Below are 13276 nucleotides of genomic sequence, written 5' to 3' on the forward strand. Positions count from 1 at the left end.
GAACAATTGCTGAATGAATAGTCGTAACTCAAAAACCATTTGTGTGAATCTTCAGAAATAATAGTAAAAGAGAACCACCAACATAGAAATTATGATGTCATAATGCTTGTTAAGAAAAAGACTTGTTTTAGACACAACTCCTGATGACTTCTTGGACTCATCCATTAATCTGCATAGCAACAATATAGAATGATTTCCTATTGTTTTCTTCCACTATATTTTTTGACTTCCCAATCTAACTTGCAACCTTGCAATTTTCTTGTGATCTTCTTTTCAAATATTAATAGAATCTGATCCTACTGAGGTTTTCTGCTCAAAAAGAAAAACATTTTTTAAAATAAAGATATGTATCCAACAAACAGAATAATGTAAACAGCTTGTTTCAATGTTATTTATAAATCTGATACCTAGATTTTTAGAAAGGAAAATGAGAAATTCAGTGAAATACTTAGATGGAATAAAAGAAAACACAAATGGAGGGATTTAATTATTGAGAACCTGATTATTTCTTCGCTAGACGTTTTGTGCTTTCTGAAACATTAATAGAAATAATAAATGAATAAATTTACATTGATTGTCGAGTTATTTTGATATATAAGATTCTCAGTGATAAACTAAATATAACTTTAGGATGGTACCATCTGTTAATTTTTTTTCTCTTTTCCCAAAATAGATAATTTATATATAAATAAGGACCAGCATGGTTCATCATCGGAGAGTGAAGATGAGGCACTGGGTAAATACCATGAAGCCTTGTCAAGAACCCAGAGTTCATGGCCACCAGCAGGCAACAGTAGACAACAGAAAAATTATCGCTGGGAAACCAGACAAAAATATAGCCCTTTGTCTGCAGAGTATGATGGGTATAGTAGCGAAGCCTCTGTAGATGAAGGTATGACATGATTTTCTATCGTTCTTGTTTTTCATATTTATTAAAATGTATTTTAAAGATATTGAATTTGTAAGATTAAAAACTATAGATGACAGTACACCTAAAAATGAGTGTATTTTTTAAATAGTTTAGGATTTGCAATAGTGGGGAATATCTGTAGCTCAGGTATAGGATGAAGGTGAAGATTCGTTATCTGAGCTTGTGGGTGGGTTTCTGAATGTTTCATTATCAGACTAGATAATGTCTTCAGCAGAGTTTAGGACAGAAGGAATACTGACACTGACATTCCCTAAACCTTGCTGAAGATGTTACCTAGCTTGGTAATGAAACATTTGGAAACCAACCCACAAGCTCGGAGAATGAACCTTCAACCTGAGTTTAGGATTTGTGGGTAAAAAATATGTTGTTTGTTTTCTAAGTTCTTAGTGTATGTAAAGTCAACTTTAAAGCAAGCAACAAATGTAAAATCTTGATTTAAAAGACCAGTTGATAAGGAAGGATGTCTGTTATTCTGACTGTTCATTCATCATAACAATTTTTCTGTTAATTGCATGAGAACAACAGTATGAGCATTGATTCAATTTACATTATGCCAATTTTTGCCAGTTTCATAATTTACACAAATGACAATTTTTTATTCAAATTTTCATTATAGAAATGACAAATTTGTGTAATGATGTTATTGCAAATGACATAAAGTGCTAAAGAAAGTTGCATACAAACTTCATTGTAAAATAAAAATTAAAATTACCGATGAATCAATTCCTGCTAACTTTGGAGCTTATCAAGCTGCCCTCCTGCAAGGGAAGGGGCAAGCTCTTCAGTTAGCCCATCCTAATTACCTGAAAGACCTGATAGAATTCCAAAGGAAACTTGGGGTAGTTTCTGAAGCTCTGATTTATGCTTCAATCGAGGCCTTAATCACTGCTTAGCATGAACAAGGGACAGCAGCCTTAGATTGGATCTAATAAAGTCTCCATGTGGTTGAAGCCCAGATGTACCCCTGGTTCTCAGAGGAACTGTGGGAGATGAAGTAGCATAAGAGATGCCTATATTACCTCTGGTGGAAGATGAAGAATGATTCTGACCAGATAAAGTAAGAGCCTTTATTAAGGATTAACTTGTGGTAACAAGGGTGGTGAAACATGCCTATTTCTTTGACATTGAATCTGCAGATAAGTCGCCTGGTGACATTTTTTCAGGTGATCTGGTCCTTTCTGGATAAGAAAGTGGTTAGATAAACCTTTCTGGGGTCACTGTGAAAACTATGCCAAGCACCTATTGAAAACATTTTTTTTAGAATCCACTCAAAACTGACTTCCAGCAGTTCTGATCCTAGGGAGATGAACAGGCCTTAGTCTTGTCTGGTTATCTGGGCTCAATTTGATTATGTGGCTTTTGAAAAGATGGATCAGCATCTTTGGGTACCAGTGTACCTTTTGGGTACCAGTGTATTAGACCAATCTCCTTCCTGGCTGATCAAGGCCTCCTGAGAACACAGTTGGATTCAAGTAATAGTAAATGCTTCCTTATTGGAATGGTATTTTCATCTATTTCAAAGGAGGTGATAGTCTGCCCCTTCTTAAAAGGCCATGCCTGGATCATTGGTGGGTTCCCAATTTTTTTACTACTGATTCGTTCATGCATTCGTCCAGGTAGGTGGAGCCTCCCGCCACTGCTACTACCGGTTCACCCGAACCGGGAGCAACCCACCTCTGTCCTGGTCCCAGTAGTACTGAACAGTGTTTTGCCAATCTTCATCCTTCTTTTGTTCTTCTTTTGGAGGAAATGAATTAACTGTATTATCAGTTAAATTTTAGTCTAGAGCATAATACTGGGACAAAACTGCTCATGCTTATCAGTGATCTCTAATGGAGCTGGAACTGGTGATGCAACTATCCTAGCCTCTTATATCACCCAGTGGCTTTCATTACCACTGACCTAATATACTTCTGGATTATTTATGATTGGAAGAAACTCCAGTTTACAGACTAAGGGGGGAGAGGGGCTACAATTTTATTGAGAAGTGGTAGAACTTCAAAAGGTTCGGGAGGAAGTGGATTATCTGGATCTATACTTAGAAAACCTAGAATATTATTTTTTCTTAGAATATAGTGTTTCTCCTAGGCGCTGCCTGGAGTGTCCAAGCATGGGTTAACTTCAGCTTGCTGCCCAAGGAACTGAGTTTAAATTTGATTGTAGCTTCGCCTCTTGGTTGCCTCAGAGGCTCAGTTTTAAAAAACTCAGTCGCCCTATAGGACGTCTTTTGCTGAGCTCCAGTTCTTGGGCATCAACCTGGACTCAGAACCTTCTTGTGAGAGATTGTAGCTCCCTTTATTTTCATTTTCGTTTATTCCTTGGGTTATTCCCTATGTTTTTCCTTTAGGAAATTAGGAAATAGGAAACCTATTCCCTAGGCTATTCCCTTAGGTTATTCCCTAGCAATAAATTATGTCATAGCTTCAGGCTATGAGTGAAGCGCTACTTGTTTATGTTATGGTATGAAATAGAAAGTAGGAATAGTGTTGGGCAAGCATGAGTCTGAAGGCCAGAACAAATTTTCACTTTTGCATTATTAGGATATAGTAATCAGTTGCAGGATACCAAGCCTATAGTTTTTTTAAGGAGCAGTCAGATATTTGTAAGATAATAGCTGCTCCAGGAGGAAATTGCCTTTTAGACAGATTTTTTTAAATAAATGTGATTATTATTTTTTGCATTCTTACTGTCTTTTACAGGATTTAGTCATTGTCATGTGTTTTAAATTAATGATTGTATTATTTTGTTCATTGTTGTAGACTTATTCAGAAGGTAGTGCACATAATAAAATAAAAATGTTATTAATATAAACAATCAAAATATGTTTATTTTACTAAAATTAGCTTAATCTGAAATATGGAAACTCAGTACTTTTTCTAGGAGTGATTTTTGGAAGGCATGAATTGGAAAGTTGGTAAAAGTGAACTGTAAGGAATCACTAACAATGCTGGTAAGGGAAATCCTACTGTAGCTGTATGGAAGAGAGGAAGAGACAAATAGCTTAATATTCTTTCTGGATCAGTTACTTTGCTTGGACTGTGCAAAAATTCAACTGCTATTTTCTTTTTATTTTTTTCCATCATAGTTTCCACAGTGAAACTATATTTTGGGAATCTGGAAAGTTGATGGATCAGATCTGTTGTTTGTTATCTAAGACACTACGATGTGTGATTCCTAAGCAGTGGAATGTGGTATTTTAGGAGCTGTATTTGGCTTCTGCTTATTAGTTTTATCGTGTGAATACTGTTGTATATTTTATTTTTAAAAATGTTCCTTTTATGTATTCTGTATTTTTAATATATTGTTATCCTTCTTCATTATTGACCTGGTCAAAATGATAGATTTGAAGTAAAATATATAATTGCATAATTATTACTCATACCAATATCTGTCACACATAAGTACCATGCCCAGCAATGAACCTCCTATCTCCAGAAACTTAATATCACACAGTTAACTGTAGAAGCTTCATGGATGTGACATGACTAAATAAATAGCTTTTATTTTAAAAATAAAAAGCATATATTAAAAGCAATAACATCAAACTTTTGTTCTGCATTTACTCAATTTCCTAATCAAAATTTTTAGCAGAACTAGCAAGGTGGCTAGAAATACAGTAGGTACCCAAACTTTAAAGTACCACTGTACACAAAAGTCAGATTTCCTCATCCCTTCCTTTTTATTGAATATATGAGATTTAAATCTTTTGAATAAATTGGGAACCTCTGTTTGTTTGGATCAAGGAGCTCCTGCTCCTGAGTTGGGAAAACAATATCTCCTGAACAACTCTGAGAATATAGCTAGAATTATCCTAAGAAACTAGGTTAAGGTAACCAGTAAAAACAAGCAGAGGAGTTTGCCCTAATTTTTTTCTGTACGTAGAAATAGGTAAATGTTTGATTTATTTTGATTTGTGCTGTTTTATAAATGTTAGATAAAACTTTTAGTTTCTTGTATTTATGTCTCTGTATAACTTGTGGAGAAATTAATATATATAGTACTTGGGATGAATTCAGTTTTAGTGTCTCATAATAATGTTTTTCTTGATAAGAGAGAGGAGATAATATCCTGAACTGTGTAGTAAATTAGCAGTTTGTAGCTGACCACTACCATCTTGTGGTCGAACTGGAATGCTGCATCTTTGTTTTCCTCAATTGAAAATAGCTATTTCATCAAAACCCTTGATCTACCTTTACTATATCCTTCTCCCCATCAGAATATGTTGTTCTGTGTTAGAATTTGAAGCTAAAATTTGATTTTTTTTTATGTTATCTCTTTTTCTTTCTATCACTTTTATGAATTAGTGTGTCTCCCTAAAAGAAATGGCTGGAGCTTTGAATCTATAGTAAAATGTTAGGAAGTGGTTCTGTAGAAATTATCTCATTTTTCCCCTCATCAGAATAACAGCACCAATTGTAAAAAGAAGGTTAGGGAGAGGTCTACCAAGCTGCTACATGCAGATAGGAAAAGAGAGCCAGAATGTATATGGCGAACCTATGGCACCTGTGCCGAAAGTGGCACACAGAGCCATCTCTAGGCACACAAGCAATCACCAGTTGCTCTTCCGGGTTCCAGCTGGTCTTCACAAATGTGGGAGCTCCAGAAACTGGAAGAGCAGCTGCCTGGTGTGCATGCGTGTGCCATAAACTGGAAAATCATCTCCTAGCGCACACATGCATACTGAGCAGCTGCTCTTCTGATTTCTGGCACACACATATATGCTCCTGTTTCGGCACTCGATACTAAAAAGGTTTGCCAACACTGTTTTATATGCTGCCCAAGACAATTCTTCTTCATGCAATATGGCCAGGCAAGCTAAAAGATTGCCATCCATTGTGTATACTATAGAGTTTAAGGGAGAGAATATTTGAGATTTTCAGCTTTTCATTTACAGGCCAAGCCATAGTGCTAAAGTCCTAAGAGACTGTCTGCATATTTCATGTTTCTATTTTTTCTTGTTTATATACAGCAAAAATACTGTACATTCAATTTGCTTTTATCAGCCATTCAAGTGGCAGACCAAAAGCGACATTTTAACAATGTGAAATACTAACTTCCATATTGTATGTTTTTTGATATCTGATTGTATGATTCAGCTTAGTTTTGATAACGTATCTGCAGCAGTGGCCCCTCAACGTCTTAGGCACCAGGGACTGGTTCCGTGTGTTGCCTGGATCCCCCGTAAGTATGGATGGAACTCCATTCGCTTGGCCTGATTCCTGGCAGTCCACAGTGTGGTGCTGGTCCACAGCCTGAGGGTTGGAGACCTGTGACCTACAGGACATGCACTGTTCATCAATATTTGATTTTTTTTAAACAGGGGAAGATAGTAATAATTTTCCAGCAAAGTGATTGATTATTTTGGAATGTGGAATTATTTAGTTTATGGTATAAGTATGCAGGCATCTATTATTATTTTTTTGTGTTGAATTAGAATATAAACACCTTTGGTCACCTTGCAAATGCACAATATAACATCAGAAAGTTAAATCCCGTATGTTCACAATTCCTCTTTCATGGAAACAAAAATTAGATTTTTTCCCGTATGAAAATAAAAATGGAACCATAGTTTTCCAAGAATTTGCAGTTTTAATGTTTAACAATTCAAGTGAGTAAATCTTATAATAGAAATAGATGTTTAGCACAATATGGCTGTTGGTATTTCATAAGTACTGATTTTGTTATCAAAAGCATCAATATACATTATCTTAAAATGTTCAAAGTCTATTTAGTCTTATTTCTAACTATTTCAGGGAAAGTACATGTTAAAATATGACATATTCAAATGAATTTACTTTGAATGCAGGAAAACATTAATGAAGAATATTCAGTTATCCATCTGATTTGCAATGGAGAAATATCTGGCCATCCTAGGACATAATGGTAGAGAGAGCAGTAACCAGCACATCATTAACAAGATGAAAATACCACTAGCCTGCTCATGAACGATCAGAGCTGAACTTCAAAAATTCTTTTCTCACATTAGAAATGAAGACTATAAAACAACTTTTAGGCCATATATATGTATTATGTTGACATATATACTGAATAAAATAAAGATTGATATAAAATGAATGTTTAACAACAGAGTCCTTTCTAACTTTTATAACTATAGATATAAAATAGTGAACTACTTTTTTATTTACCTATACTTAAGAATAGTGTTTCATGAAAAACAAATTTGTTTCTTAAATTGTTTAGGATTTTACAGAAACTACATTAGTTTTTATTGTATGTATATACTGTATCATGAAGGATCTTGGATATTTATATTTTAGGAAGTATATCCACTATGTATTTCAAGGATCCTTTTCCAAAATGATGATCAGTATACTGATTAAAAAGTACTGTTACTCTTATTAAAGGAAGTTTATATCATTTCAAGGAAAATTCCAAATAAAAGTTATTGAGAAATGTTTGAAAGTATTAAAATGGTGGATTTTCAGATTAACCTTGGTTGTTGAGGTAATGTTTAAAGACTAACTTTAAAAAGTTATGTGTACGTAAGGCTTTAATAGTAGGCCTAAGAGAGACTTACCACACTTAGGATAAAAAACAAGTTCCCCAAAACTGCCCAAAAGACAAGAAGAAAAAATCCAGAATTAGAAAGATGCCTGTATGAATAGCATACCATTGTCCATTTTGTATCCTGACCCTTCTGACCGATGCTTTCAGCTCTCCAACACATGCAATGCAATCCAATACAATACAATGCAGCAACAATTAATGAAAAGTTAATATCTATGTTTTATACCATAAGGCACTCAATAGCTAATAAAATATTTTTAAAGTTGCTATAATAACAGGCTTCAGTTGAGTTTTTTAGTTATAGCACAATATGACGTGAAGATTTCTCTGTTTAATGTAATCTGTGAATTATATTGTCAGGCTTTCTTATAGAACATATTCCATGTCTATCAATCTTTGACCATATTGTTGGTTCAGTCAAGAAGCCAACAGATAAGAGAAAGGGTATGGTCTCTCTGCTACAAAATGGATGTCTATATATAACTGAATACATGTATGTATTACATACGTACATACATACATACATATATTTGCAATCTGAGTAATCTAATCACATTATTACTATAGAAAGTTTATGAGATTTTTCTCTAAACTACAGTGGCTTCACCTGACTGAATTCCTCATTCAGACACTCTTGGCATTTGCTTTTAAAAACAAAAAACCACAACCACTAAACTGCAGCCTTATTGTAAGGATATCTGCTTGGTTTGAATTTTAAGAAATTAATTTGCATGGAGGACCTTCCATCTGCAACTGATTTTATATAACTATACAGTCCTTAACAATTGGCACATACAAATGAAGAAAAAAGTTTTCTTTGATGAAAACAAAGTTACCACACTTAGTATAATTTCATTAGGAACACTTACCGACTTTTTCGGAGTATAAGATGCACCTTTTTTCCTCAAAAAAGAGGCTGAAAATCTGGGTGCATCTTATACATTGAATACAGCATTTTTTTGCCTCCTGAAGCCCCGCCCCTTCATCAAAATGGCAGTGCATAGCCTTATGAAGGTTTTCAGAGAGCTCTTGGGTGGTGAGGAGGGCAGAAATGAGCAAAAAACGGACTGTTTTTTGCCCCCCCCCGGCCCCCAGCAGCACTCTATTAGCCTCCATTTTTTTGCCAAAAACCACCCATTTTCATGAAAAATGGGTCATTTTTGCTCTTTTTTGCCCCCCCTGGAGTACTCTGCAAGCCCCCCCCCCAAGCTATTCATGCCTTTTAGATGAAGAAAAGGCCCGTTTTCACGAAAAACGAGCCATTTTGGGGAGGTTTGCAGAGTGCAAAAACTTTTTCTTTCTTTCGGAAAGCTCTTTAGTTAGAGTGATTGATGAGAATAGTGCTGTGCCAGCAGAAACAAGTCTTAGATGGTGCAAGTTGTCAGATTTCCTTTTCCAGCACATGGATAAATAGACTTGGGAATATCAACCTACCTACCTACATACCTACCTACCTTCTCTCTCCCTCTCTCTCTCTCTCTCTCTCTCCCTCCCTCTCTCTCTCTCTCTCTCTCTCCCTTCCTACCTACCTACCTACCTACCTACTGTATTTCTCTCTCTCTCCCTCTACCTACCTACTTTTTTTAGAAAATTGCCTCTTCAAAACCTTGGTGTGTCTTATACTCTGGTGCGTCTTATACTCCGAAAAATATGGTATATACTAAAAATACACATTACAATGCAAGATAAAAATGCTGTATTTCAACTTCACATATTTTTCAAGGCATAAATGATATCTGTATATATGTGGGTGTAAAATAAGAACATTTTAAAAGTAGCTTCAGCCATTTTCTGCAAAGTAAGGGCACAATTCTAACTCGGTGAAGTTGATTTTAGGGGCCTTTGCTATGCCTTGGAAGATAGAATGCTGCTACAAGGAATTCTAACAAATGAAAAGGTCTCAGATGGGCTTTTCTGTAAAAGGAGTTGACGGAATTAACGCCTACATCCAGAGCTGCTCCTGTTTCCCACATAGGCCTGCAGTTGCCAGCTTATTTGTTGCACCAAAAAACCCAGAATCTTACACCATCTATAATACTTTAAGTGGTTCTGACTCAGATTGTTAAAACACCTGATAGTGTTGTTTTTAATAACATTAGATGGATGTTATGGACTTGTAAGTACCCTTCCACAATTGTTCCCTCATTACACACTGAAAGTTGGCTGGATCATATTCATTTGTATGCAGAATTTTACTCAATAATCCTGTCCTAAAAAATTAGGCCTGATCAAGCAATTGTACCCCCCCCCCCCAAAAAAAAAATCAGTTAAAAAGAACCCTGAGAATTGTAGTTTGGAAAGACATTTCAGAATCTCTGTCCCAGTATAATGGATAGCAGTTTGTACAAAAAACATGACAGATGAGCAATCACATATAAGCTTCAACAATATGGACTGTTAGAGAGTTTGGACCTACTTGTTTCTTACTTAGCTATTTTGAATTTTGCAGTCCAGATGTGACCTTGTATGATAATTAAATTGGTATTTAAATAGAGCCAAACCTTGGTTTAATGGACTGCTTAGGAAACAGGTGGCTTAAACTCCAGTACATCTTCAATCCAATTTTTCCCATTTTTCTTTTCTCTTTCCAGTCACAGAGGTAGCCTTCCAATAGAACTCATTCTCAAGATTGACTTTAAGAACAAGTTTCCCCAAATGTCTATCAGCAACAAAGCATTGTTCAGAATAGGAACCAGTTGGAGGAAAAACATTGCTGTTGTTGCTGTATCATCTACTTGGAAATCAAACATAGACTGAAGCATATCCGTTTTGGAGGGAAAACAAAGTCTATTGTTGAAAGTGCTTCTCCAAATAATGGACAAGTCCATTATTTTGGCATGATATCCTGATAAGAATACTGTGCATTGTATTCAAAATCTGCTACTCTAGTCTGTTGAGATTTTACCCTGATACAACTTTGTATTATAATTGTATGCAGAAGATAGAGTATATGTCTTAGATCTAAATAATTATAAACAGCAAATATAAATATTGCCATTATTGGTCTTCATCTATGAACTTGTGTGAAAGCTAATGGAAGACACAGAAAATTAATGACATATCACGCTTTCATTTAAATGTTATCAGACAAAGTTAACTCAGTGACCACAAAATATACTTTGGCCTTCTCATCTACCAATGATAAATAGGTACATCCACCTTGCTGCTGATCATTCTCTTTTTACTTTTACTTCCACCTTTCTCAGCATTATAGAGTTCCCAGAGATTTTCATCATGTATCTAGAATATAATATGAGTCTAGTTCATCTGTCCTTTGAATTGCTTTGAGATGCCTATTTTCCTAAGTACAGTCCATAGCTTGACATGATAGAGACAATAAAAGGTTTTTCTATAAACAATGAAGTATATTGATTCCTTTAGGGGTTTGATTTAAATGATCCAACATGTGATAGCAATTTTGTCTCTTGTTCCCCAGTCTTATTTAAAGTCCACTTGAACATTTGGAATGTCCCTTTTCACGTAGGACTCTAAACTGTATTAAACGATGTTGAATGTTATTTTGCTGATATATGAAATTAAGGAAGTTGTATGACAGTTTGTACACTCTGTCAGGTCTCCTTTCTTTGGTATTGGTATGCTAGCCACTGTTTCATTTTTCTAGATTTGCTGATATAGTTCGGTTAGAACTTTTACATTAATCTGTTGCTAGCCATATTTCTATAAATATTCCTTCGATGAAGGTAAAGGTTTTTCCTATTCAGTTGTGACCAACTTTAGGGGTTGGTGCTCATCTCTATTACTTAGCTGAAGGAGCCAGCATTGTCTGAAAGCCTTTTCCATGGTCATGTGGCCAGCATGACTATATGCCAAGGTACACAGAATATTGTTACCTTCCCACCGAAGTAGTACCTATTTACACACATTTATATGCTTTCAAACTGCTACATGGGCAGGAGCTGGGGAAAGTAATGGCAGCTGACTCAGTCGTGCAGTGCTCGGGTCTTGAACCCAGGCTGTCAGATTTCCAAATGACAAGCTCAGCATCTTTAACCGCTGAGCCACCACACCTCCATTCTCTCAATAACTGTAGCCTTTTGACTTGGTTACCAAGTCTTTTGACCAAAGTGTTTCATCTTCTAATCAAAGAGATTCTTAAAATTAAGAAATATTTCTAGGTATCTTAGATATTGATATCTACTGTACAGAATGTCAGTATGCACCTTCCATCTGCTTGATTTTCATTGAATCAGTCATTTGACTATTGATTTTTCTAGCATAGTTGTTTGAGAGTGAAATCTCCTTATGAGTTCAGAGTTCTTTTGAAAGACTTTCCTTATATCCATGCCTGTCTCCATCTTCAATGTTTTTTACAAATGTCATTGTAGTACTGTTTCTTCTCTCTTCTAACAGTTCTCTGAAATTCTTGGTTTTGGCTTCTTGTCTTGGCAGTTTTGATTGTTTTGACATAGCTTTGCTTTTTTCTGTTTCTTGTTCTTTGGCAGTCTTGTTTCACATTCATCTTTAACAACTTCTTTGATTTCATTCCATAGTTCTTCTGGTACATTATTAATGAGGTTCAGGACAGAAAACAATTCATGATGTTCTCCTTGAAAATACTCAAGATCATAGCTGGAAATTGGTTGACTTTATTTTTCTGCATTAGCTTGATTCAGAGCTTCTATATGAATAGTTTACAATTTATTCCATAGTCATCCCCTGGCCATGAGTTTGCTGTTATGACTCAGCTTTTCTTTTTCTTCTCTCAACAACATAGTCAATTTAACTTCTGTGTAAGGTAGTCCTCAACCATAACTGCCCAGAATTAAGTTGTAAGTTATGCCAGTTATGTGACTGACCATGCTTGATTTTATGGCTACTTTTGTGGCATCTTAACCTACACCCATAGCCATTAGGTGAACACCAAGGCCATTAGGTAAATCCTCGTTGGGTATTTTTTTTTGCTAAAAACTGGAAGTCAATGCTGGATTCTGGCAAAAAAGCATTGTAACTTATAGTCATGGGACTGTGAGATGCTGCAAATGGCCATAAATATGGACTGGTTGCCAAGCACCCAAAACATGATCATGTGACCACAGGGGGGAGGGTAGCTGTTGGAACTTCAAATCTAGGTCATAAGTAGTACTGTGGATGTCCAGCATAACTTTCAATAGTCACAAATCGAGGACTAGCTGCATTCCATCTGGCGATATTTGTGTATATACTGTAGGTGTTGTTTTGGTTTTTTAAAGACTGTGTTAGTGATGAAAAAATAATTGGATTCGCAGAAACTGATAAATTGTTTTGTTTTGTTTCTGTTTTATAGGCCATACATTTTTATCCTTAACTATTTTCAATTTTGCATTCCAATTCCAATCACAAATAGCACATTTTGTTTGCATGTTGTAAAATTTCAGATTGAACTTGACCATAAAACTCACCAATACACTCTTCTGCATCAGTGCTTGAAGCCTAAATTTGGATAATAGTGGTTGATATTATTGGATCTTTGCATTTTACCCAGATACTGTTTTTGTCTTAAACTCATGCTTAAGTATCGTAAGCTCATGCTTACGGGTATTATAGGTTTTGACTGAATAGGGTAGCCTGCCTTTGCTATCATATACTCCGAACATTGGCCACTCCACTACCCTTTCCTAATTTAGCTGCAAGATTTGGTAGCAGATCAGTCTTTTAACTGGAAATGTAGGAAGAATGGGTTTGCAGCGTTGCTGAGTCTCATGGTAGCTCTCTCATTTCGGTATTCTGAGATAATTGTTTGTATCTTGATTAGATTTGCTCTTGAACATATAGCCAAAAATTCAACTAACAAAAGTATATTTTTACATCTAATTTGTC

At 35.5% G+C, this 13276-nt stretch overlaps 1 protein-coding gene across 5 annotated transcripts in view; it reads left to right on the forward strand.

Moving 5' to 3' along the window:
* Positions 1 to 13276, forward strand: part of SYT14 (synaptotagmin 14) — an 89449-nt gene that overhangs the window by 34132 nt on the left and 42041 nt on the right. For all 5 annotated transcript variants that reach the window (XM_087717738.1, XM_087717737.1, XM_087717740.1 and 2 more), the window contains one exon: positions 674 to 892. In XM_087717738.1, coding sequence (XP_087573864.1) covers positions 674 to 892 — 219 coding nt within the window. The remainder of the gene's footprint in view (positions 1 to 673; positions 893 to 13276) is intronic.

This window comes from Thamnophis sirtalis, unplaced genomic scaffold (assembly GCF_051295495.1).
Source record: "Thamnophis sirtalis isolate CommonGarterSnake01/CBP01778 unplaced genomic scaffold, rThaSir2_p1.2 scaffold_6, whole genome shotgun sequence".
Lineage (NCBI taxonomy): Eukaryota > Metazoa > Chordata > Lepidosauria > Squamata > Natricidae > Thamnophis > Thamnophis sirtalis.